Source organism: Panthera tigris, chromosome B2 (assembly GCF_018350195.1).
Source record: "Panthera tigris isolate Pti1 chromosome B2, P.tigris_Pti1_mat1.1, whole genome shotgun sequence".
NCBI lineage: Eukaryota > Metazoa > Chordata > Mammalia > Carnivora > Felidae > Panthera > Panthera tigris.
In genome coordinates, this window is record NC_056664.1 from 135159028 (window position 1) to 135186309 (window position 27282).

Here is a 27282-nt window from a genome sequence, read left to right on the forward strand (position 1 = left end):
GGCGCCCCAACTTTGTAATGTTCTGAATGGCATATCTTCTGTTCTGTTGAATGTTGTTTTATTTTTAATTTTTGAATGTTTATTTTTGAGAGAGACAGAGACAGAGTGTGAGCAGGGGAGGGGCGGAGAGCGAGGGACACAGAGTCCAAAGCAGGCTCCAGGCTCTGAGCTGTCAGCACAGAGTCTGAGGTGGGGCTTGAACTCATGAGCCAGGAGATCACGACCCGAGCCGAAGTCCGATGCTTAACTGGCTGAGCCACCTAGGTGCCCCTAATTGTTGTTTTTTTTTGTTGTTTATTTATTTATTTTTAGGAGAGCGCGAGTGGGGCAGGAGTAGAGAGAGGAGGACAGAGGATCTGAAGAGGGTTCTGAGCTGACAGGCTGACATCAGCGAGCCCATGCGGGGCTTGAGCTCACAAACTGTGAGATCATGACCTGAGCTGAAGTTGGATGCTCAACCAACTGAGCCACCCAGGTACCCCTATTCTACTCAACATTCTAAATAACATATTCAGAAAGTTGGGACATGTCATTGCTAGGAATAATAAATAGCGTAACTACTCTTCTTAACAAAAGTCAATGGAGAGTAACTCCCCAGTTCACAAGCAGGGATGGAAAAGTTGGGAAACCAAAGGTGCTCATGTGAATTGACAAAAGAGCCTGTTATTCTTAATACCTCCTTATCAGGGAGCTGTTTCAGGCAGATTAGGGAATACTAGAATGTGCGTATTTCTTAAAATAAGATTTTACTTAAAAAAAAAAAATCAGACTATGAGCGTGTTCGTGGCCTGGAAAATAAACATAAAGCAAGCAGTTGCTAAACTGAGCAGACACTGGCCATGTCTTTCTCAGTATGTGGGTTTGTATACTGTTGGCTTGAAATCTTTGGCCTTGCAATCTTTATCTGAAAATTTAAAAGCTGGGAGATGTGAAAAGCTTTGTTAAGAAGTTCCCAAGAACGGAATAAGTATAATCTCACAGAATGGGACATTTTGATAGTGTTTGTACTACTTAGTGATACATTTTTTTACGCGCTGACGTTAGTCCTTCTCAGATAGGCTTTAACAGCATTTTTAGCCCTTAACATCTTAGGTGAGGCCTAAATGCCACTTTTCACAAGTAACCCTGAGAGGAGAGAACACTTTCTACAGAAGGAGAGTGAAGTGTTGTACATAGGTTTGGTGTGGGAAGAGGCCTCGCTCTTGTGTCTGCCTGAAATGCCGAGCACCTGATTTAATTTCTCTGGGGCCACTTTTCCCCCACTCCATTGGTAAGATGAGAAAAATAGCACCTACCTCCTAGAGTCGTTGCAAGCATTAAATATGATTAGATATGCAAAGTGCTTTGAATGGTGCCTGGCACATAGTGAGTACTGCAATGTTTTCTAAGTGGTAAACATTTAAGTTGAAATGGTTGAAATGCTTAAAAATTCTGAAAACCCCACCCTTTTGCAAATATATTGCTTCTTGCGGGATATATTCCAGAGAAAGTGGCCTTTAGGTACTTCTTCAACTAAAGATGAAAAATTGAGAAAAATTTTATGCCGGATAATCTTATGCCATCATACTGCATTCCACAGTTAATTAGGCCCAAAATATTCTACTGCTGAACTAACCGCTTACATCAATTCTCCACTAACTTGTACAAAATCTGGGTATAGGATACTCATCTGGTATCTCGTGTCGACAACCCGAGTGTCTTCATTCCTCCAACTATTTGTGAAAACTAAGGCACTTAGTTGCCAGGTAAAACTGGCCCCATCACCTTCATGCTTATGTGCCAAATAATCCAGCTAAAGATTCGATTTCGTTCAAATATGGCTTGGCTGCCTGCTACCTTCATATAACAAGCATTAGATCCAAGAGTATGACGGATAAGAATGCAAGCCACTTAGGCTGATCTTATTTAAAGCCTCTACCTATGGAGAGCTACCAACGGCAAAGGAACAGATCTACGTCGTCATGTCTCCGCATGGCGCGAGGGACAAGTGGCCTGTACCTCCAGCATCACGCCCTCAAAGAGAGGACAGGCTCATTTCCCGTCACCGTCTCCCTTTCCCGAATTCCCCAGGGAAGGAGGGCAGCCCGCGTTGCTGATGGCATCGCCTGACATCACTGGTTCCGGATGATAGGCGAGCGTGGGGCCGCCTGGCCCACCTCATCCGTGGCCTGACTGCATTAACCTCTCGGTTCCCAGCTCGGGCCACGTGAGGTGTCCTAATATGGTCAGACTCCGGAGAAGGCGAGGAGCGCTTGCCTTTCTCCTGCTCCCGGGGAGGAGGCAGAACTAACGCTGGGAGGATAACGCTGTCTGCAGGAAAGCTACTGGGGACCGGGGTTCGCTTCTGGGCGAATGGAAAGTGGGCTGCAGCAGCAGCAGCAGCAGCTCTGGTTCTCAATCACTTAATAAACCTCAGCAAACCCAATCGCCCCGGGGGGCTTTCTGCCCTCCCCTCCCCTCCTGCAACCGTGGGTCTTCCTCCCGTCCCCACTGAGCAATGGGAAGCGCCCGGGGGTCGGGGTGGGCTGCCCGCCTGGACCTGGGCTCGAGGCTCGGGCTGCGCCTCGGGTCCTACAGCCTGGGGGGAGATGCTGCTGCAAGGCGTGTCTGGGGCTGTGCTCATGTGATGAAGCGAGGGAAAAACAAGGGGGAGGAGGAGGAGGAGGCAAAGAGGTGGCTTTTTTTTTTTTTTTTTTTTTTTTTCTTTTAAGGAGTTTGCCGCGAGCGCGTCTCGTTCATTCGCAGTCTGGGCGCGTTCGGAGGAGGACGGCGGGAGAGGAAGGCGTTCTTGGGACCTCGCGGGCTCACGGCTTCTCGCTCTTCTCCGCGTCGCTGCGATCTGGGGAAGGTGTAACCGGGCAGCCAGGCGCGGGAGAACCGCAGGAGAGCCATGGGTGCCGGGAGCTCCACGGAGCAGCGGAGCCCGGAGCAGCCGGAGGCGGGGAGCGCGACGCCGGCCGAGCCCGAGCCCAGCGCCGGCGGCCTTGCGGCGGAGGAGGCTCCCGGCGCGCAGGGGGATCCGGCCATCGCCGTCGCCGACCCCGCCACCAAGGTACGGGCGCGCCGGACCACCTGCCCGGGGGTGGGGGGTGGAGGGTGGTCCCTCTGATTTCCGCCTGCGAGAACTTCCCGGCCCGTCCAGCCCATTTGCAAACTCGGGAGCACGCACCCCTCTTTCTAGCTTTCCGGGGTCTCTTGCGCCGGGGGGTGGGACCAGAGCAGCAGCGAGCGCGACGGGCTTGCATCTTTGTCGTGGGTCCCCGGAGGAGGCGACTGCGCCTTCCGCAGTGATAAAATCCGCCCCCCGCCCCTCGCTAACCGAGCCTTTCTCCGCACTCTTCCGGTGGGAGAGACCCAGCCCGAGACGCACGAGCTGCGTGGGGGAGTCCGGGGGGGAGGGGGAAGTGACCTATCGACCGAGGGTCCTGGGCCCCCCGCCCCTCTTTCTCCCGGATGCGGAAAGTCAACTGTTGTCGGGCCGGGACCCGTGTCGCAGCCGGGCGGACCAGCCACCCGTGGGTTCCCCCGCGCCGCGTATGGTCCTTGGCACCAGCTGTGCCTGGAGCGGCCCGGGTTTGGTACCCAGTCTTGTTGCCGCAGCGCTCGCGCAGACACCGCCTTCCTGATGCAGAGAAAGCCTGGGGTGTAGCTCGCTCCGAGCCAAAGAAAACCTGGGTAGACGCTGCACTTCCAGAACGAATGACAGGTTTCGCAGACAAGGCAGCGTCGTCCTTTTCGCCCAGTTCATTGCCCGTGGACTCAATTGGATAAACAAATACTGGGGGAGAAGTGAGAACTTCTCAAAGGATGCGGTCAGAGGCGTAAGCGAGCATTCATTCCTTGCACTCATGTCTGTGAAGGCAGTGCTGAACCTCCTGGAAATTTTGTATTTTATAGCCTTAAGTCACGAAGGCTGAAATATTTACTCTTGGCGGCTACAGCCGCCAGTACGTTGGCTTGTTGGGGTAGCTGTATTTTGTTTTTATTACATAATCTATTTTCCAGCAAATGCGTTCATTAGCAAGGCGGCACCTAACCTGTCCTGTGATATCTTATGGAAAGATGGTGAATAATCGTATTTAATACTAAAAAAAAAAAAAAAAGAAAGAAAAAGGACATACCATGTGTTGTATCTGAGGATATAGGATGTGAGGACCTTTAAGAGTTACCAGGAAGTGTAGATGTTTACAGTGTGAAAAACAACCTCCCGCCCTGAAATCTAGGTAAATTTCTCTCAACTGTGATGTCATCGTTGTGACCTCTTTAGCTGTGCTAGTCTAGTTTGGGCTGAGAGAGTGCTCTCAATTAGATTACCTCTAGCGTTTAACTTGTAACTACTTGTAAAACCCGTGGTCCCTAGAGCTGTAGGTGGTACCAAGTACCAATTGCCTGGAATATCGAATTTTCTAAGAGGTGCCTAAGCTTTAGGCTTAAGTAAGGTACTATCCTATTGAGATCTGACTCACATTTTAATACTCACCGTACATCACCTTTTGATGCCGACTACTGCCAAAATGGCCTCATGAGCAGTATTTAAGAGTCGCATGATGAAAGTAGTTTTAAGGTGTAGCAATTGGGGACGTTTTTCCCCTCGGTTTTTACTGCTTCAGGTTATCTTAACAGTTCATGCTGAAATAGGATACCTAATCTGTTAAATAAATCTGGTAAACTCGAATTTGTTCATTTAAGAACTATTCCTTTGGCTCTTTTTGTCCTTCCGTAATCCTATCCACCCTCTTTCCTAGTCACCACCATCTTGAAGCAGCCAAGCCACCTCCTTTAAAAAAAATTACTTAAATAACATCTAGGATATCATTGAACTCTTTGGCATCCTGCCCAGTTATCAATTTGGAGACAAATCAATACACTTACATGTCTCCTTGGAAATGGGTCGTTTTTCATTTCAGCTAGCAAAATTTATTACTCAGGTTTTGAAAACCTGTCTTTTCGAAAGGACTCCCTGATTAAGAATGACTCAGCACGTAGCTCTTGCCTCCCCTCTTTGCCCTGTTAAACCCTAGTTGCTGACCTTCGAGTAATCCTATCTGCCATGCCAGGCTTCTTGCAGCAGTGCCCACATTTGGAGGTCTAGTGACTTGACTAAGTGTTCTCCTGGTTGTAAATGCTCCATGGGACAGGGACCGTATGTGTGTTTTTGCTCAAGTGTCCCCCCCCCCCCCCCAACCTCCCATGTGTGACATGCTGCCTGGCGTGTAGGATGTACTGGCTCCCTGGTTTTGATTGGATGCTCCTTTTTCTACAATTTAACCTTGGACCATCTCATCGTGATCTGCCTCTTGTATCAGTGACTAAACCACACGTTGTTCATAGACCAAGTGACTGTTTTGGCAAAAACTCTTTGGGGTCTTTGGTTTCTATTTCTCTAGAAATAAAGTGACTTGTTCGCATTGCAATTTCAAATTGTCTTTAATTGCAAATGCACAAAATATTGTGAATGCAAGGGGCTCAAGGGAGACCACTTGAGGTTGAATTAGTTATGAATTACATCTTGAGCTTTCTTGATTGGGTGTGTGGACATTTGGGGGTTTAGACTAATACAACCCCCCCTTCCCTCTTAGGATGCTGATCACAAAAGCTATTTACAGATTTTTTTTTTTTTCCATCTCAGTGATGTTTATATGACATGCATGCTGCCTATTTAGCAGTCCAGTTTACTTTCTCTTTTTTTGTGGTTAATTTTATTTTTTTAATTTTTTTTAACATTTATTTATTTATTTATTTATTTATTATTTTTTTTTTTTAACGTTTATTTATTTTTGAGACAGAGAGAGACAGAGCATGAACAGGGGAGGGGCAGAGAGAGAGGGAGACACAGAATCTGAAACAGGCTCCAGGCTCCGAGCAGTCAGCACAGAGCCCGACGCGGGGCTCGAACTCACGGACCGCGAGATCATGACCTGAGCTGAAGTCGGCCGCTTAACCGACCGAGCCACCCAGGCGCCCCAACATTTATTTATTTTTGAGACAGAGAGAGACAGAGCATGAACGGGGGAGGGTCAGCGAGAGGGAGACACAGAATCTGAAACAGGCTCCAGGCTCTGAGCTGTCAGCACAGAGCCCGATGCGGGGCTTGAACTCACGGACCGCGCAATCATGACCTGAGCTGAAGTTAGACGTTTAACCGACTGAGCCACCCAGGCGCCCCCTTTTGTGGCTAATTTTAGTCATCAGCCATTTACTAAGTACTTCTTAGAAGACATTACACTAATTGAATATCACTCCTATCAGGTCAAATGGAGTGTTAAAACTTGATTACTCAACCCTAACATTTAGGTGCACTGAAGCACAAGTCCTGGGTTTATCTGGTATATTTCAATAAAATGGAATCTTTTCAATCTTTTACAATCTTATATATGTAAATTCTGAGGGGAAATGGCTTGATCAATTATTTATCAGTTTTAATTTTGAGACTTGCCCATTTTGGCCACTGCAGGGGCAGGACTTTCAGACTACCCCAATGCAGTTAGTAAATGAAGCCTCATATTCCTCAATCATCTATTTTTATTTTTTTTTTAAAGATTTTTTTTTTTTAATTTTTTTTTTTTAAACTTTTATTTATTTTTGAGACAGAGAGACAGAGCATGAACGGGGGAGGGTCAGAGAGAGGGAGACACAGAATCTGAAACAGGCTCCAGGCTCTGAGCTGTCAGCACAGAGCCCGATGCGGGGCTCGAACTCACGGACCGCGAGATCGTGACCTGAGCCAAAGTCGGCCGCTTAACCGACTGAGCCACGAAGGCGCCCCTTAAAGATTTTTTTAAAAGTTTGTTTATTTTGAGAGAGAGCAAGCAGGGGAGGAGTAGAGAGAGGGAGAGAGAAATAATTCTAAGCAGGCTCCGCACTGTCAGTGCAGAGCCTGATGCAGGGCTTGAACTCATGAACTGTGAGATCATGACCTGAGCCGGAGAGATCAAGAGTCGCTTAGCCGACGGAGCCACCCAGGAGCCCCAATCATCTGTTTTTATTTTTATTATTTTTTTTAATAGGGGAGGGCTTTAAGTGTAAAGATCTGTTCACAATTTTTTTTTTTTTAAGTTTATTTTAGAGAGAGAACGCTTGTGCTTGTGTGTGAATGTGGGAGGGGCAGAGAGAGGGAGAGAGAGAATCCCAGGAGGGCTCTGCACTGTCCATGCAAAGCCCAAGAGGGGTTCGGACTCAAAAAAGGTGAGATCATGACCTATGCTGAAGTCGGGCACTTAACTGACTGAGCCACCCAGGTGCCCCAATCATCTGCTTTGTAAAAGTTTGTCTTCGAAAGAGTATTTTTTTATTCAGGTGTTAATGTAGACATGACATTTACTTAAAGTTTCTGGGAAATCTTGAATTTTTTTTTTTTTTTTTTGAGCAGCGGGCAAAAATTTATTAGCGTATAAGATCAGAAAGGAAAAATAGTACGAAAGCTCTCTTTACAGAGAGGGGACGTTCGAAAGTGAATGCCTCTAAATCTTGATTTCTTGAGCCAAGCGAAGTTTGGACAATCATAATTCTCCGGATTATCCTTCTTGTATTTCCTGCTCAAGCAATGACTTCAGAGCTGGAAACGGAGCAGTGGTCAGTTGCAACGGTCAGTTGCAACGGTGAGGCCAGTGTCCCTGGCAGGTGGGGAGATGAGACTCTTCACTCCTTCTGGTTATGGTTCCATTTGGTTACAAGAGCTGTGAATCACCAGAACATGAAGATGTACTCAGGTAGAAGAATCCATTGTCTGATTGGTAGATTTAAGGATGTCTTTGCCCTCCGTGAGAGCACACAATTGAGTTGGCCAGCTGCATTTCTTAATTCTTCCCAGCCTGAGGTAGGATGCTTTCTCCCACTTGCCTTCTGTTTACAAAATGGGAACTGAGGACGAAAATGACCTTACTGTGATGATGTCACCCGTTTTAAAATAAAAGGGCCAGAATTTAGAATGACTAGGAGAGAATTATGTGTTAACAGAGTGGTGGTTTGTGAATACAGGCTACCTTTGTGCCTATGGATTTCTCCCAGATTCCAAGAGGTGCTACTTTTGAGTAGAGCACAGGAGATGTGGGTGTAAGGACGATCGCTTAGGATAGGTAGCCTGTGGGGACCGCCATGCCAACCCTTCAATCCCTACCAGCCTTGTAGGCTAGTGGATGTGTGAGATCAGTGGAGATTTCCACTTGAAATAGTTCCTTCCATGATGAACAGGCCTCAGACGGTGCATGCTTTTGAGTCCACTTTGGGTCAGCTAGCCTCTGCCTCAGATCCCTTTAAAGCGAATAAAGATTATTCTCGTTTGGTATTTTATAGGATAATTGATAAAACAAATACAATGTTATGCTTTATTTTTCAACTTTTTTTAATGCTTTATTTATTTTTGAGAGAGAGAGAGAGTATGAGCTGGGCAGGGGCAGAGAGAGAGGGAGACGGAATCCACAAAGCAGACTCCAGGCTCTGAGCTGTCAGCACAGAGCCTGACATGGGGCTCGAACCTGTGAACCACGAGATCATGACCTGAGCCGAAGTCAGATACTCCACGAACTGAGCCACCCAGGCACCCGTAAAATGTTTTGCTTTAAAAAGGTATTATGAAGTGCTCGCTTCGGTAGCACATATACTAAAAAGGTATTATGAAATTGTTTCTTTTTCTCCATCAGCTTTAACTCACTGTTCTAGAATACCACTGAAAGGAAAACCAAGCTCAGTGGTGCACATCCTTGGCCTCTGTGATTCTGTATGCGACAGTCTATTCGGGAAGTAAGAAATTCAGATTTATAGCACTGAGAAAAATTTATCAGTGCTTTTATCTCATGAAAAAAACAAAGCTAAAATATCCTTGAACCCAACACTCCATTGTCTTACACCTGAAAAAAATTATAATTTAGAATGTTTTATTTTAAAATAATAGGAAATATGAAAAAAGCTGAGTTTGGAAGGGAGAAGCACTATATATTATAAATGTGCAAGCTTATTTAAGAGAAATCTTAAAAATCTATAATATTTATTTGACTTGTCTATTTAGATTTTGGGTTATTTTCTTGCTAATTAGCACTTTTTTAGAGACCCTAAGGGTAGGGTTTTGTATGGTCAGTGTTTTGTTTCCAACTCTAAAAAGGATTAGGGGAAGATGTTAATAATCTGTAATAATTTCAATTATCCATACATTCATATTACTTATGAATAATTGAGTTATTTAAAACTGACTATAATCTGACATTCTTAAATCATAACATCTTCATAAGATCAAAAGTCCTTGTTTATTCTTATTGAAATGATTTTTATTTAAAATCATTGCATAATAGGATTTATGTTTAATTTTTTTAAGATTTTTTTTTTTTTTAAGTCATGTCTACACGCAACGTGGGGCCCGCACTCACAATCCCGAGATCAAGAGTCCCGCGTTCTCCCTGAGCTATCTGGGAGTCCCTAATGTTTATTTTTCTAAAAATGTTAGTGGTTAAGAACTTGGATTTGTAGAGTTTGGTGAAAAGTAAGTCTCTTGTCACCTCCCAGCCACCAAGCATTCACTGTGGATAGTTTGAAACCAAAGTTGATGGTTTCTTGCATGTTCTTTCAGAAACTTTATGCATGTAGAGTATATAAATAAGAACAGGTCCATTATTTTTTAAGTAATCTCTACACAATGTGGGGCTTGAGCGCAAGACCCTGAGATCAAGTCGTCCATTCTTTTTTTTTTTTTTTAACTTTTTAATGTCTTATTTTTCTTTTTTTTTTTAAATTTTTTTTTAACATTTATTTATTTTGAGACAGAGAGAGACAGAGCATGAAGGGGGGAGGGGCAGAGAGAGAAGGAGACACAGAACCGGAAGCAGGCTCCAGGATCTGAGCCATCAGCCCAGAGCCTGACGCGGGGCTCGAACTCACGGACCGCGAGATCGTGACCTGTCTGAAGTTGGACGCTTAACCGACTGAGCCACCCAGGCGCCCCTAATGTCTTATTTTTCATTAAAAATTTTTTAAATGTTTATTTTTGAGAGAGACAGTGTGAGCAGGGAGGGCCAGAGAGAGAGGGGGACATAGAATCCAAAGCAGTCTCCAGGCTCTGAGCTGTCAGCACAGGGGCTGACATGGGGCTCGAAATCATGGAGTGAGATCATGACCTGAGCCGAAGTTGGACACTTAACTGACTGAGCCATCCAGGCACCCCTCATGTTTATTTTTGAGAGAGAGAGAGAGAGAGAGAGACTGAGCACGAGTAAGGGAAGGATGGGGGTGGGGGGGGACACACAGAATCCGAAGCACGCTCCAGGCTCTGAGCTGTCGGCACAGACCCCGACACAGGGCCTGAACCCACAAACCATGAGATCATGACCTGAACCAAAATCAAGAGTCGGATGCTGAACTCATTGGACAGAGCCACCCAGGTGCCCCTTAACCCCCCACCCCCATTCTTATTTATGGCTACATAAATTTTCCCTTTATGGGTTGAAATGCAGTAAAAGTTTAACCAGTCCCCTGTGTTTACATTGACATTTTCCTAGTCTTTTGCTCTGTTAAATTGACACAGGGAATATCCTAGCTCTGATATCTTTGTATCTGTGCAAATGTGTGTCTAGGATAGATTTTTGGAGGTGGAATTGCTTGCTCAGAGCATTTATATGCATTTAAAATTTAGATAGCCCTTGCTAAATTTACCTTCCAGGGAGACACTCTGTATCCCCACTCTGAAGATCACGAGTTTTTGGATGATTTGCCTCAGTGCAGGGCAGATTTGCTAATATTTGCTACTCTGCACCCAAGTTGGCACTTGAGTTTCCTCGATGTGTTTTTAATTACGTATATCAGCCATATGCCTTTCCTCTCCATGCCACCCGATCACGAACCAGACTGGTTTCCAGAACATTAAAGGCTATGGTTTATTTTACTGTTAATTTTTTTTTTTTCAACGTTTTTTTTATTTATTTTTGGGACAGAGAGAGACAGAGCATGAACGGGGGAGGGGCAGAGAGAGAGGGAGACACAGAATCGGAAACAGGCTCCAGGCTCCGAGCCATCAGCCCAGAGCCTGACGCGGGGCTCGAACTCACGGACCGCGAGATCGTGACCTGGCTGAAGTCGGACACTTAACCGACTGCGCCACCCAGGCGCCCCTTTACTGTTAATTTTTAAAGACTCCCCCACCCCACCTCAAAGTTATTCAAAATAAGGAAAAGCAAGTTTAAGAGTAAAAAGTGGGGCGCCTGGGTGGCTCGGTCAGATGAGCGGCCGACTTCGGCTCCGGTCATGATCTCGAGGTCCGTGAGTTTGAGCCCCGCGTCGGGCTCTGTGCTGACAGCTCAGAGCCTGGAGCCTGCTTCGGATTCTGTGTCTCCCGCTCTCTCTCTCTGCCCCTCCCCCCTCAAAAAAACGAATAAACGTTAAAAAAAAAAAAAAAAAAAGTAAAAAAGTGGCCGAAGTACTACTTGTGTTTACTCGTTTTTTCCCAAATTCGTAAACAGTCTTAATTTTATTTACTTGGACAGTGATCTACTTTAGCAATCGTAAGATTTCTCCCCTGGGAACAATCTAAAGTCATCTAGTTGCCAGAAATTTCTTCATACTTCTGATCCATGAAATGTTGGAACCTGGGACTGGGGGGCAGCAGAATTCCACTCCTGGGAAAACAATAGACTGAAGACCCCCGCCCCGGGTTCTGTTCTCATTCCCATCACAAGCTATAGCCTTCCTCTGTTAACTGCAATAAATGTGATTTCCCAGAAAAAAGATAGGTGCTCAAAGCACAGAAACTACAAGGTCTTTCCCAGACCATGTTAGATTTTTCTTAATACACAGATTCATGAAAGTTTAAAGGTTTTTGTCTTCCAGGCAGCTTGTCTGTGATGTTTTTTAAAAAGCAGGGTGAGTGGGGCGCCTGGGTGGCTCAGTCAACCTTAAGCGCCCAACTTCAGCTCAGGTGATCTCGCCGCTCGGGAGCTCGAGCCCCGCATCAGGCTCCGAGCCTGGAGCCTGGTTAGTATTCTGTTTCCCTCTCTCTCCTCCCCTCCACTGCTCATGCTCTGTGTCTCTCTCAAACATAAATAAACATTAAAAAAAAAAATTTTTTTTTTTTAAAGTAGGGTGGGGGCGCCTGGGTGGCTGAGCGTCCGACTTCAGCTCAGGTCATGATCTCGCAGCTTGTGAGTTCGAGCCCCGCGTCGGGCTCTGTGCTGACAGCCCAGAGCCTGGAGCCTGTTTCAGATTCTGTGTCTCCCTCTTCTCTCTGTCCCAACCCACTTGCATTCTGTCTCTGTCTCTCTCAAAAATAAATAAACAGGGGCGCCTGGGTGGCGCAGTCGGTTAAGCGTCCGACTTCAGCCAGGTCACGATCTCGCGGTCCATGGGTTCGAGCCCCGCGTCAGGCTCTGGGCTGATGGCTCAGAGCCTGGAGCCTGTTTCCGATTCTGTGTCTCCCTCTCTCTCTGCCCCTCCCCCGTTCATGCTCTGTCTCTCTCTGTCCCAAAAATAAATAAAAAACGTTGAAAAAAAATTTTTTTAAATAAAAAAAAAATAATAAATAAATAAATAAACATTAAAAAAATTTAAATAAATAAATAAAAGTAGGGTGGAGTATGGACAGCCTTGTGGTTTCATTCTGCCTAACTTTAATTCCGGTTTTAGTAAATGCCAACTTACTAAATGTCAAAGTGTTTGATTTGTAAATGAGACAAGCTAGAATTTAAGAAGGGGAGGATTATTGCCGCTTACTGGCCGATCTTCTGTTTGTTATGTGCAGACATTGTGAACCGGGTTGCACAATTCAGTAACCTGGTAGCTTTCACATCCTAGACACATTGAATCAGAATCCTGGGCAACTGGAGGGTCAGGTAATCAGCACCTTAATGCTCACGAGGTATTCTGATTTGCCTGCTGTGGCTCGCATTGCCTTAAGGAAGGAGGTACAGGCTATAGGGGCCCACGGAGGGCCAGGGAGAAGTGGTCCAGGCCAAGATGACAGCAGAGACTGACCGAGGTTAGAGCCCGTGTGGGTGGGAGGGAGCGATTCAGATGATGTTGGAAGAGCCGGTATTCCGCCCCTCACATTTTCAGGAGAAAATAAAGGGAAATATTCCTCCTACATAATTCCGTCCTTGGTTCTACTGTGTTGAGAAGAAGTGTGCTGCCAGCAGAGGCTTTTCTAAATGGAATGTGCTATGCAGGATAAATACATGTTGAATTCCATGCCATTATCCTTTCTGAGCAAGGAGGAGCCTCTTGTCCATGTTCATTTTCATTTCCACCCGGAGCCTCTTAAACCTCTTCCCTCATTTGTCAATTTTAAAACCTCTGCCGTGCCGGGTAAGTGGAAAGGAGCTGAGGGCTGAGTTTATGGTATTCAGCTGGTGCAGAAATCCTTGAAGAAATCTTAAAACCTAACCAAGTCGTGGATGATCAGAATAGGGTTCTGGCCTTGCTCATCATGTGACTACTCAGTCTTGATTCCATAAACATGTCTTTACTCTCTGTTCTACTCCAGGCACGGTGCCAGGACTGGGGATGGAAAGAAAGAACCCCAAGAGCTCAGGACTAAGAAAGTCACAAGCTTTCCTTTCCACACACTTGCTAGAAATGAATTGTTTTATGTCTGGAGGGAGAGATCCAAATTTATTTGCCATACTGGTTACTTCTTGTTTCCAGGACTACTGATTAAATAGTCACTTCTGTTTAAAACTCGAGTTTCCCCACATATGCACAAATCTGTTGCTTCCTGATTTCTTTTTTCTTAAAAGGAATTTCCTGCTGTGTTTATTCGTATTATAGTAACTTAAAAGCATTAAGGGAGTGGCTAAAAATGTAATCAGTTACAATAGCTAGCCTGTGGTTTACATTTTACATCTCAAGTGTTACCTGTAGAGGCCGCTTTTAGACAACAAACTTGAGCAGTGGAACCGATCGAGGCACAAGGGCCCACAGGGACCACCAGGCTGAATACAGACAGGCCCACCAGGCGACCCACCTCAAAATATCCATGGGCTCTAACTGACCAGTGGGACTACTTACAAGCAGGCACAGTTACCAAAAAAGGGAAAATTCCACACATCCCCAAACCTCCTCACCTTCCTGCTTCAAATACAGCCATCACCCACTGCCTTGTTGCAGACCATCTCGCCTTTGCTCTCCTGCCCGCCGCTCCCCTGCAGTGTATTTAATAAACGTCTGACTTCGGCTCAGGCCACGGTCTCGAGGTTTGTGAGTTCCAGCCCCACGTCGGGCTCTGTGCTGACAGCTCAGAGCCTAGAGCCTGCTTCGGATTCTGTGTTTCCCTCTCTCTCTGCCCCTCCCCACTCACACTCCCTCTTTCTCACTCTCTCTCAAAAAGAAATAAACATTAAAAAAAATTTTTTTTTAAAAACAAACTCCTATCTCCTTTATTCTGCCTTGGTGAATCCTTTCACCTTCCCGTGCCACTGGCTTCCACCCATTGGTTGCCCCACATTTGGGGGTCCCCATCGACACACCAGGGACACCACATTACCCTGGTCTGCCATGGCAATGGTGAGTTTATATGTACGTAAATATAAAAAAGTCAGTGGGAAGCAGACGTTACCTTCTAAGCTTAATTTTTCTTGGTGTGTAATAACTTGCATTAAAAATCGTCAAGTGTAGGGGTGCCTCGGTGGCTCAGTCGGTTGAGCGTCCAACTTTGGCTCAGGTCACGATCTCCCAGTCTGTGAGTTTGAGCCCCATGTCAGGCTCTGTGCTGACAGCTCGGAGCCTGGAGCCTGCTTTGGGTTCTGTGTCTCCCTCTCTGCCCTCCCTCACTCGCACTCTGTCTCTCTTTCACAAAAACAAACATTAAAAAAAGTAGGTGTTCCATAACCATTTACCAGGTGAGAGGAATTGGTCTAGATGCTTTGAGAAACGGAGAGATGAGAACGCTCAGCTTTATCTGAGTACCTCGTAGTCTGAGTGAGGGCAGAGGGTCCCTCTAGGAAACACTCCATAAAAACGGTTCAACTAAATTGGGTAGAAAATAGGAGAATTGCCATTACTTGGTACATGTCTTCTCAGTGAGTTGTCCAGAGAGCTGCCGTAGAGAGAAGACGTTTTGGAAAGTGTTGCAGGTGCATGAGGCCATGAGTTGGGAGGCCAGAGGGACCAGCAGATAAAGGAGCTGCATGCTTGTAAGGGACAGATGGAAGGAGCAGGCTGCATAGAGCTTGTTGGGAATGCTGCACAGGCAGCGGAGAGCCAGGGAGGGCCGCTCGTGAAGAACGAACCGAAGATGCAGGTGTCACGTGAATGGGTGGATGGGAGGGTGGGGGGCGGGTGGGGAATGAGGCCAGAAAGGGTGTTGCGGGGAGGTGGTGCCAGATAACATTTGCACGATCCGGTGATGTAGCAGATACTCAGGACCCAGTGGGGATTGGGTGCAGGGCATGGGTTTGCATGGGGGCGGCCCACAGTACCTGAGCGGTCAAAACTTAGCCTGCAGAGTACCTGGGACAGGCAAGAACGTTCCCCTCACGGTGTAGGTTGCAGTTCATTGTCTATCGCTGTAAATGTCCCGTGCCAAGCCACGGTTTATGCTGCAGAGAGGATCTTCGGAAGGGAGAACATCACTTGGTAGTAACAACTTGGGACTTGTGAAAAAGAAGTTTGCAGCAGACTTTATAGGTAATGACAGAGGACTCCCATGAGGCCAGTACCATTTCTGTAACAGCCATCCCTGTCAGAGCAGAGACCATGGCATCACTGGGTGGTACAGGTGGGAGGCCTAGGGGAAGGCCAAGTATAAGCAACTTAGGGTCGTGGCTGTGGACAAAGTGGAAACAAGAGTGAATATTAATAGGAAACTAGGTAGAACAGATGCCAGTGGATTGAACAGCTATCGGACCCACTGCTGTATACAGCAGGGACTTTTACCCCAGCGCATCGGGTCCGCCTAAAATGACAGCCTCTGATGGTTGACTCACGTTCCTTCCACTTGTAGGCAAGGAATCTAGGTAACGTGGAATGTTTACCTTTACTTTCAAAGAAGACCCTTCTTTGTGATTTTTTCCGTCTCCACTGCCTGCCCTCGGTTTTGTTCAGGGGACGATTTATGGTTCGCCATTTTTCGTGTCTGAGCACATGATTTTATACTGAATTGAGCCATTACACACCGTGGGCTTGGTCTGCAGCAAGGATCAATTTTCTATCATCACTCCCTGATACTGACCGTTTTAATTTAAAACGTGTTTTTTAAAGACATTTTTTAAGACCTTGCACCCCTGATAGATTTCCTGACTCCATAAAATATATATTGTTGGGATGCATAAAATAGGATTATTGATGTCTCTAATGGCTTCTAATCTTTTTTTTTTTTTTTTTTTTTTTTTTTTTTTTACATTTTCAGTGCTGGGTGATAATTTTTCACTAAGTTAGCAAACTGTAGAATGCGTCTTAAGAAACTTTGGTTTGAGGGGTGCCTGGGTGGCTCAGTCAGTTGAGTGTCCGACTTCAGCTCAGATCATGATCTCGCGGTTTGGGAGTTCGCGCCCTGCGTCGGGCTCTGTGCTGACATCTCAGCCTGGAGCCTGCTTGGATTCTGTGCCTCCCTCCCTCTCTCTCTCTCTCTCTGCCCCTCCCCTGCTTGTGCTCTCTCTCTGTCTCTCAAAAAGAAAGAAAGAGAGAGAGAAAGAAACAAACTTCGGTTTGAAGTTATCCTTCATTTGGATAACAGTTTTACTCCATACCCATAACAAATTGCAGGCTGTGCAAAGTTCAGCCTTAGATGTGGTCTATCTGCTTTGCATTTAAAGTCGATATACACTGTAGTACATTGGAGGGCCGGGGTGGAGATAGGTTTGTTTGTCAACTATAGGAAATTGCTAAGAATCAGCCAGGCTCTCTATGATGAATTTTTCTTCATTATTTTAGAAATGACATGTTTAATATTCAGACATGAGCTTCCCTCTCTGTCTTTCTCTCTCTAGTTCTTAATTGAATTCCAGTTAACATAGTGTCGTTAGTTTCAGGTGTATAATTCAGTTACTCGGCACTTACACATGAATTTCGGACTCCTGTAGTGTTCATCTAAATATTTAAAGGGAAATTTTTGTTCTTGAGCTCTGTTTTCCATGAAGAAAGTTAGTGAAAACCAGTAGAAAATGTCACCACTAATGTTTACTAAATCAGTCTTGATTATTACCATCTTTTCTCCAATCCTGACAAAAGTGAGTGTGTAAAATTTAGAGAGAAAGTAGTTGACAGGACTGGGGGCAGATCCCCAGTTGATCTGGTTTTGTAGCTGATATTTTTTCTTTGTAAAACTTTCAAGAGTTTCAGTTAACTTTAAATGCAGTTCGATGGCAGTTTTAGGTCTCTCAGTTACGATATAGAAAGCTGGTTTGCTTTGATTTAAAACGAAGGTCGGTTATTCTTTTCACGCTAATTAAAGACATACTAGATCTTTTGAATGCTCAGAAGGTTTTTGTCCTATATGCAGAGTCTGTGGTGACCAAAGAGGACGTACAATGTTATCTAGAGAGCGAGATTTCAAGTCCCTTTTGGAACTGTGCCTGATAAACAGTCCTCCAGGAGAGGAAGGAATGCAAAGAATGCTTAAGTATTCAGGGAACTAGGTCATGGTTTAAAGTATTACATTTGTCAGAGAAAGTTTCTCAAGCCGTCCCTATGATCCTTGGCTCCTTGCTTCGTCGTTACCCAGTGTGCTTTAGTCTTCCGGCAAATTAAGTGGCTGGATTCACTTCTGAGCCTCTAGGAGGGCTGGTCTAGAAGTAGCAGACCACCTTGCAACACCAAAACAAAGGTAAGGCTCTAGGTTAGTGACTGGGAAGCCATAGATGTGATTAAGTGGGTTTTATTTATTTTTTTCCTTAATTGCATGAATCTCAGACTCAAACCTTTTATTTAAAGAGTATGTATGCAAGCGATAATGGGCTATGCATAGGTATATTTACAAAGAAAGGGAAGATCAGAGAGTTCCTTTTAAGTGAACAGGGGTTGGGGGGGGAGGGTCTTTCTTTGCAGTGGGTGTTAAGCACCTCAGGGGACCGGCCCGGTTTCGCGCAGCTACCTATGGCCACAGTGCCCACAGTTTATTGTGGACTTAAGCTCATGGAAACCGTACTGTAGCTGAGTGTTGGACAAGGGGCACGGCCGTGACAGGTCCGGAGGCAAGAGGGAGCACGGACTGAGGTACCAGGAAGGGGGGGGACACAGAGGATGCAATGCACGGAGTGTCCCCACAAAATTCATGTGCGGAAACCGTAACGCTCAGTGTGATGGTATTAAGAGACGGGGCCTTGGGCAGGTGATGGGTCATGAAGGTGGAACCATCGTGATGGGGTTAGTTACCTCACAAGAAGAGGCAGGTGGGTGGTTTTCTCGCTCCCTGCCACGTGAGAATAGGTTGAGGAGACCGCCCTCTCAGCGGGACCCAGATTGGCCCCCCACCTTCACCTTGGACTCTCTGCCTCCAAGGACTGTGTGAGAAATACACATTTGTTGTCTAAGCCCCGGTCGTCTGTCATAGCAGCCCGAGCCAAGATCGAGGAAATAGAATCTATGGTGAATTGTTGAAGAACGGAGACCCTTCAGAGGGGGCAAGAACGTTGAAAAATAGTACAATAATAATAAAAATTGAAAAGTGATGAAATGGGGCCGCCCGCTCTTCCTTAACTGCAGGACTCGGCCGCATCTTTAGTATGTTGGTAATTATTAATTACGCCTCTCCAAAAGGGGACACATAGTAGGCCTCTTTATGCAAACGCAGTTGAAAAAAGCTGGGCAAGAGAAGAGAGCGTAGCTGGAAGAGGGGTTGAGGAGAGCCCAGGGAGGCGCTTGAGGCCCTGCTGCGGAGAACATTGAATTCTGGGTGCGGCGTCTGCATTTATTGTGATGGGTAGTGTGCAGCCAATAATTAGTTGGGATCTACGCCTGCATCTGTTAGCATGTAGACGGGGACCGCAAATTTAATAGTTATTCCTAATCTGAGACTGAGACAATAATTCTAACGTATTAGGGAAATGTGTTCTTTTCTGGTGGGGGGCACAGGAAGGATGGGTTTTTGTTTCACGTAAAAATGATGGTATTTTTTTATATATTAAAAAAAATTCTTTTTAAACATTTATTTTTGAGAGACAGACAGAGCACGAGTGGGGGAGGGGCAGAGAGAGGAGGCGACACAAAATCCGAAAGAGGCTCCAGCGGCTCTGAGCGGTCAGCGCAGAGCCCGAGGCAGGGCTCGAACCCCTCAACCGTGAGATCATGACTTGAGCCAAAGTCGGACGCGCAACTGACTGAGCCACCCAGATGCCCCCTATATATCTGATTTTTAAATGAGCCACATGTGGAGAAATTCCTCCTCTCTGGTTAAACTGGGAAAATAGGGGCTATGTCCCAGCTTTTGAATGTATGTTATTTGGGAAATGCCTCAGATCATCCTGAGATGAAATATTTCATATTTTCCTATCCTTAGTGAGTGATGTCTGGACTTGCTAATGGTGGGGGGTGGGAGGGCCGAGAAAGAAGTAGAAAATTGAGGTAACAGTAAGGATCATTAAAATTTGGGGGGCTGACAAATGTCCATCGACGGATAAATGGATAAACAAGATGTGATATGTATACGTACATATATATATAATATAATATATTATATGATATATGATATGATATAATATATTAATATATATTTATATAATATATATTATATTATATATATCATCATATAATAGATTATATATTATATTATATAATAATATTAGATAATATATATTATATTATATACATATATACATATATATATGTATGTGTATAGTGGAGTATTACTCGGCAATCAAAAAATGAAATCTTGCCATTTGCAACTACATGGATGGAACTAGAGGGTATTATGCAAAGCGAAATAAGAGAAAGACAAACATCATATGACTTCACTCGTGAGGAATTTGGGAAACAAAACAGATGAACATGAAGGGAAGCAAAAATAATATAAGAACAGGGAGGGGGACAAAACATAAAAGACTCTTAAATATAGAGAGCAAACAGAGGGTTGCCGGAGGGGTTGTGGGAGGGGGCATGGGCCAAATGGGTAAGGAGCAGTAAGGAATCTACTCCTAAAATCATTGTTGCACTGTATGCTAACTAACTTGGATGTAAATTAAAAAATAAACAAATTTTCAAAAAATTTTTTAGAAATTGGGGCTGAGGACAGTTTGGATGAATTTCATTGTTGAGGTAATCCAGATAATTGCATCAGATTGAGATTATTTTCAGTCTGCAGTGAGTCTAATAATAACTGTTTATAGACTCCATTTCTATGGCACTTAATTGCACGTAGAGCTAAATATCCTAACGCAAGCCACGTTATGCCTTCAAACTTTGCCTTAACCATATTTTCTGGAGCCAAAGACAATTGGACTAGTGTGAAGTTAAATGCTGTAAATTGTGTTCCTCAAACCCTTTCCAGCTCCTGCAGGGAGTACTGGTTGTATTGTAGCTGTATGTGAACCTGAACGGAGATCAGGGGAAGGTCAAAATAGAGCCTTTTTGAATGGGATTGCAAATTCTTCTTCTGGCGAATAAGAGTAAAGAGAAATGTCATCTGCTTGTTGCTTTTTATGGTCATGAAGAAGGAAAAATCCTCGAAGTTTATGATTCCTTTACTATGAGCCAATCAACTGGCTTATATGGGCTTCGGATAAAAAGTTGAGAAAGACACTGATTTATTTTTTCTTGAGTCTGATGAAAGCAAATAAAGCAAATAACTGTATTTGGGATTGTAACTGAGCAAAATTTTTAACATAGCTGCTGCTTTTAAAATCTAAGAGTCAGGGTGCCTGGGTGGTTCAGTCGGTTGGGCATCAGACTCTTGATGGACTCAGACTCAGCTCTGATGGGTCAGACTCAGGTCGTGATCCCCTGGTTCACGAGATCGAGCCCTGCGTGGGGCTCTGTGCTGACAGCACGGAGCCTGCTTGGGATTCTCCTGTGCTCCGTGTGTGTCTCTCTCTCTCAGAAATAAACATTGACAAAAATTTAGGGGTGCCTGGGTGGCTCAGTCGCTTAAGCGTCTGACTTCCAGCTTGGGTAGTGATGTTGCGTTTTGTGGGTTTGAGCCCGTGTCAGGCGCTCTGCTGTCTACGTAGAGCCCACTTCAGATCCCGCCCCCCCCCCCCCCCACTCCTCCCATTGTCTCTCTCGAAAATAAGCATTAAAAAAAAAAATCAAAAAGTCACCATAGGGCTGTTCTTGGGAGATTGTTTCAGGCCACAATAAGCTGGAGCAGGTCAGTCTAGGCATAAGGTACTGATTCTTGCTTCTGAGTAAGTATTGGCTATTATTGGGTTTATTGTTTAAATCAGTGTATACAAAATCTGTATTAATCGAATATGCCCACTTACCCCTTTCTTGAGTGTAAGTTTTTTTTTCTTTAATGTTTATTTTTGAGAAACAGAGCTGGATAGGGCATGAGTGAGGGAGGGGCAGAGAGAGGGGGACACAGAATCCGAAGCAGGCTCCAGGCACCGAGCTGTCAGCACAGAGCCCGACGCGCGGTTTGAACCCACGAACTGCGAGATGGTGAGGTCCGGCGCTCAACCAGCTGAGCCACCCAGGCGCCCCCCTCTCTCTCTTTCTCTCAAATAAATAAACTTTAAAAAAAAAAAATGAGCCATCAAAGTGAAAATTGAACTAGGCAGTGGAGCTTCTGTTTCACTAGCTCTTGAGTTTAATACTAGGGTCTCCCTGTGGTTGGCTCAGCTCCCAGTTTTGGGGCTGGTGGGTCCAGGACCACTGCAGTGTGAAGGGATCCTGGCTGTGAGGCCAAGAGAACATGTCTTTTCTTCTTCTCTCTTCTCTCTTCTCCTTCTCCCTTCTCCTCTCCTTCCTCTTCTCCCCCCTCTCCCTCCTCTTCCTTCTCCTTCGATGTCTTTTATTAACTGAGGGGATACTAGACAGCTCCTAAGGTACCAAATGCACTATTTTTCTAAGTATTTTAGGATACGTTACTCTATCTGTAAGGGGCAAATGATTCATCTTCATTAGCCAACCTCTTATCTCCACTGTCCCGACTCTGCCCACTCCATCATGGCCTGGAAGTAGCTGATGCCGGGCTGTACGAGCAATCTGGGTTCGGAGGTAAGTCACACAGCCTAAATTAGAAGCAACACTACTTATTTTTCTCTTTAATTTGGCTGTAACTGACAGCCAGGCCCCTGCAATCACCCCCTTTTCCCTTCCTGTTTTGCTCTGCTTGCCTGACATCCCAGTTCCTCATCCTTCCTACTGGGCCCTGATGAATTCCATTCCATTTCAAACACATTTCCTCCCTTAGCACCATCTCCCAGCCGATTTGCCTTCCATGATCAAGGCATGGTCCTTAGGAGATTCTGTCCTCTCCCAGGGTTTTAAATTTTTTTTTTTTTTTTTTACGTTTTTTTTTTATTTTTGAGACAGAGAGAGACAGAGCATGAACGGGGGAGGGGCAGAGAGAGAGGGAGACACAGAATCGGAAGCAGGCTCCAGGCTCTGAGCCATCAGCCCAGAGCCTGACGCGGGGCTCGAACTCATGGTCTGTGAGATCATGACCTGAGCTGAAGTCAGACGCTTAACCGACCAAGCCACCCAGGCGCCCCTCTCCCAGGGTTTTAACACTAAATTATGTCCACCAAGTTTCAGTCCCATGTATAGGTCTGTGCATTAGACAAGTTTACCTCAGGAGGAGCCTTCCTTCTGTCCCTTTGGCCCCGCTGTGTTCCCATAAAGGGGCACTCTTGGAGAATGGTATCCTTGTCTCCGTCTTCTCTTCCTGTCATTTATCAACGTCCAAGCCGCCGTGAAGTGTTCGTTGGTTCCAGTTCTAGTCCCTTAGATCTTTTCCTTGTTCCCAAATTTTAAATATTCTATGTCATATGTGCAACATTCATCTAAAAACTAGTCTTGCGACTGGAAGCCCCCACTGCCCAGGCCACTGAATGGGTAGGAGCAACACTGAGTGTCCGTAGGCTGCTTTTCCGGAAAGGCAAACATGAGGAAATGAGGTTTTGGGAAGCAGTTACTAAAAGGTGGGGGTGGGGGGTGGGGAAACAGTCTTCCTGGTTCTACCCATTTTTCTATACATATAATTGCTTTATAGATGTAGATGCTTATAAAGTTAGAAGTACCCTGGACCCCTGTAATTGGAGAGGCCCTCTGCTTGCAGGTGTACATAGCCCTCTAGACTTTCTTTGCTTCAGTTACACACCTATCATTCCCGTATTCTTTATTCCCCAAGTTGCATCTTTTTTTCTTTTTAATGTTTATTTTTGAGAGACAGAGAAAGAGAGAGAGAGAGAGCACGAATGGGGGAGGGATAGAGAAGGGGACAGAGGATCTGAAGTGAGCTCCACACTAACAGCATCGGGGGTGGTGCAGGGCTCAAACTCATAAACCTTGAGATCCTGCTCTGGGTCAGAGTTGGTTGCTCAACTGACTGAACCACCCAGGCGCCCAGAAACCAGTGGTTTATTAAATGTTTTCCAAGGTAATCATGAATGTAAACATTGCATGTCTAATTATAAGTACTTTTCCATTGTGGTGCAGTAGTCACATGGCCTCAGAGAAATGGCGACATGACTGAAGTCAGTTTTCCGCCGCCTTGGCCATCATCGATGCGGACTGTGGTATCTTCATCATATTTGTGCGGAAACATCATTGCAGTTTGGGCTATGCATGTATTTCGTGATTGGGTCGGCTTTTATTTTGGGAATTCTATTTGAAGCAGAAACCTAGGCAGTTGACTTAAAGGTTCAAACATTTGATTTATTGTTATTTTCCTTTTCAACAAATAATGTCCGGTACGAATTAACTGACGTTTAGAAAGTCTGTGTTTTCCTTCTCCTCCCCACCTCTGAAAAGAAAATCCCTAAAGCCTTTCTAACTTTTCTTGCGAACAGCTAGGCTTAGTATGGGAGGGAATCTTCGTGAAGCCAGCGTGTATCAGGACTGTTTCACACATGAAGACTGCCTCAGCCCCCGACAGCTGGAGAGACATTCCACAGTGCCCACCAAGTCTAAGGTGTTGACAATGTTTCTGGGCATTACTTTCCTTATACTTCAGAGTTCAAGCACATTTTCTTTGCCTGCAAACCAGACCGTTTACTGCCCTAAAGTTCTGTGCCTTTAGATTGATTTCTTGTATGTGTAAAGAGGTGTTGATGTGACCTCCAGAATCCTGTCTTCTTTTAAAGTTCAATGTTCTGGGGGCGCCTGGGTGGCTCAGTTGGTTGGGCAGCCGACTTCGGCTCAGGTCATGATCTGGAAGTTCATGGGATCAAGCCCTGCAACAGGTTCTGTGCTGACAGCTCGGAGTCTGCTTGGGATTCTCTCTCTCCCTCTCTCTCTGTCCTTCTGAGGCTTGCTCATTCTCTCTCTTTTTCAAAATAAATAAACATTAAAAAAAACTGAACAGTACATACATAGGTATATAAAAGGCAATTCTTTTTCCTTACCCCATCCATCCCGTATCAATCTTCCCTCATCATAAAGAACTGCAGTTAACCGTGATTATAATATTCTTCTTGGCCTAGAATGGATTACTCAGTGGATATGTGAAAAAAAAATTGGTGATCACCAGAAGTCAGGTTGGGTTCACTAAAAATAAACCCAGTAATCAAACCTCTGCTTCTTTTTCTTTGTTGTTGTTTTCAGGTTTCTGTACTATAGCATTTTTGAGATAAGACTGATAGCGTTTCTGGATTCTAGCAGAGATGTGACAAAATTGAATAGTTCAGCAACTCTCCTTAAATGTGGTCAAGCATACGGTTGGATAAACATAGTTGACACATCATCCTAGTAAGCGTCGCCAGCTACAGAACTCCCTCGGCCTGGCCAGAGTTAATGTTTTACCAGCTTGCGTCAGAAGTGAGGGCAGATGTCTCAAATTGGCAAATGACTGAAAAATTAGAAAGTGAGGCTAGATTGTGTCTTTTTTTTCAAACTTTGGCATGGCGACAGTGTTGGGATAAAGAGGAAGGACTGTGTAGCTCTCCCCGCACCAAAGCAGACGGACGTGAACCATACAGTACAGGACAGAGAAAGATACTGGGGCTGTGTAAGGACAGGTGGAGAGAAGTGCATCGAATCGAACGGAAGAAAAACGCCCTGAAATGCACGAGTTCCTGTGCTTTTTGAAAAACCAAATTCTAAAGCAATTGGGCGACGCGCTGGACCATGTCGAGTGTTCACATTTTTTTTGTGCCAGCACGCCTAATTTTGGAAGTTTAGCAAAAAAGGAATACAAGAGCAGGAAAACTATATGCCATGCGATGATTATTACCACTGTTTATTGCTGCCTTGTTTAAGGTACGGAAAGATCGGCAAAGTGAATTACGTGTGGCGCATACACTAGATCCTTGTCATTAAAGGGTCGTGAGAGGAATTTGTGGCATCCTGGCCAAATGTGTGGTTTCAGAATGCGGGGGAGTATGCAGAACTGACTTCACAATAGCAATTCTTTCTCTTTAGTATATGTATGCGGCTGAGTGTGAAAAGGTGTGCCTGAAAATGAAGCGTTAGAATGACAAGTGTTTTAGATGATTTCTTTAGTATTTTTCTTTTTTTAAGATCGTTGAGGGGCGCCTGGGTGGCTCATTCGGTTAAACGGCCGACTTCGGCTCAGGTCATGATCTCTCAGTCTGTAGGTTCGAGCCCCATGTCGGGCTCTGTGCTGACAGCACAGAGCCTGGAGCCTGTTTCAGATTCTGTGTCTCCCTCTTTCTGACCCTCCCCTGTTCGTGCTCTGTCTCTCCCTGTCTCAAAAATAAACAAAACGTTAAAAAAAAAAAAAAAAAAAGATCATTGGAAAACCAGATCAGCATGGGAGGGAATTGTGGATGAAAGAGTATCTAACTTATAAGCTGGAGGGAGGTAAATCATTATTTTTTGTTATCTTTATTCTTTTAAGTTTATCTTGAGAGAGAGGACCAGTGGGGAAGGGGCAGAGAGCGGGGAACAGAAGATCCTACGCGGGCTCTGTGCTGACAGCGGGGCTTGAACCCAGGAACCGTGAGATCATGACCTGAGCCGAGTCACTTAACCGACTGAACCACCCAGAAGTGCCGATAACTGGGGGTTTTAATTGATTTTATGTTGACAATAGTATAAAATGAGGGAGGGTGGCTAATACACAGCATTTCAAGTATTCTTAATGCTTTTTTAATAAAAATACTATACTGTGGTTTGCACTGGTCTATGTGGAGTAGTGTCCTTAGTAATCAGAGCTACATTTTAAAAACATTTGATTTTAAATTTTTAATGTTTATTTTTGAGAGAGAGAGAGAGCGAGAGCGAGCGAGCACGAGTGGGGGAGGGGCAGAGAGAGAGGGACACACAGAATCTGAAGGAGCTCCAGGCTCTAAGCTGTCAGCACAGAGCCTGACATGGGCTCGAACCCACAAACCGTGAGATCATGACCTGATCTGAAGTTGGACGCTTAACCAGCTGAGCCAGCCAGGCACCCCTCTATGTGTAAGTTTTTGAGTGACTACCAGACTTTTCCAAAGCAGCTGTGCCATTTTACTTTCCCACCAGAAGTGGAAAAGGGTTCCATTTTCTCCACATGCTCCCTGGTACTTGGTTCATCTGCCCTTTTGAATATTATAGTCATCTTAGTCGGTGTGAAGTGCTTGTATCTTATTGTGGTTTTGCTTTGCGTTTCCTTGATGACGTCGATCCAGTTTGTTTTTAGTGAACTAAATTTCCAGTGTCTATCTTCATCCATGTAAAGCTAAAAATTAAAGACGCCTTCCGGAAGACTGTGCAGCAAGCACCCTGATGCATCCGTGTGAACGTTGTGGGCTGTGCGCCCCTGGTAATTAAAGCAGTGCTCTTCTGGCTTCTGAAAAACGGTTCTTAACAGCCATGACTATTAAGCTCTTATCTGTTAAGATAAATTCTGCTTGTGGATGGGGGAGTTGCTCAAATAATAAAATGTTCTGGGGCGCCTGGGTGACTCAGTCGGTGAAGCGTCGGGCTTCGGCTCAGGTCGTGATCTCCCAGCTCGTGGGTTTGAGCCCCACGTCGGGCTCTGTGCTGACAGCTCGGAGCCAGGAGCCTGCTTCCGATTCTGTGTCTCCCTCTCTCCCTGCCCCTCCCCTGCTCACACTTTCTCTCTCTCTCTCTCAAAAATAAATAAACATTAAAAAATTAAAAAAAAAAGTGTTTTGTAGTAGGAAGGCGTAATGGTGAGAATTTCTGTTGGTTAAACATAATTGTACAGAAGCAGTTCAAGACTGACCGGTCATGAACATTTTGCCAGACTTGTTTTTGGTCTCTTACATGTGTCCTTTTGTTTGAACTCTGAGACATCAGAATACTTGG

General features: G+C 45.2%; 1 protein-coding gene across 2 annotated transcripts in view; it reads left to right on the forward strand.

Annotated features, from left to right (window-relative positions):
* The first annotated feature begins 2757 nt into the window (after positions 1-2757).
* Positions 2758-27282, forward strand: part of AKAP12 (A-kinase anchoring protein 12) — a 101798-nt gene continuing 77273 nt past the window's right edge. For both annotated transcript variants that reach the window (XR_006217949.1, XM_042987321.1), the window contains exon 1: positions 2758-3052. Coding sequence is in view for 1 of the 2 variants with exons in the window: in XM_042987321.1 (XP_042843255.1) it covers positions 2891-3052 (162 nt within the window). In the remaining variant the exon portion in view is untranslated. The remainder of the gene's footprint in view (positions 3053-27282) is intronic.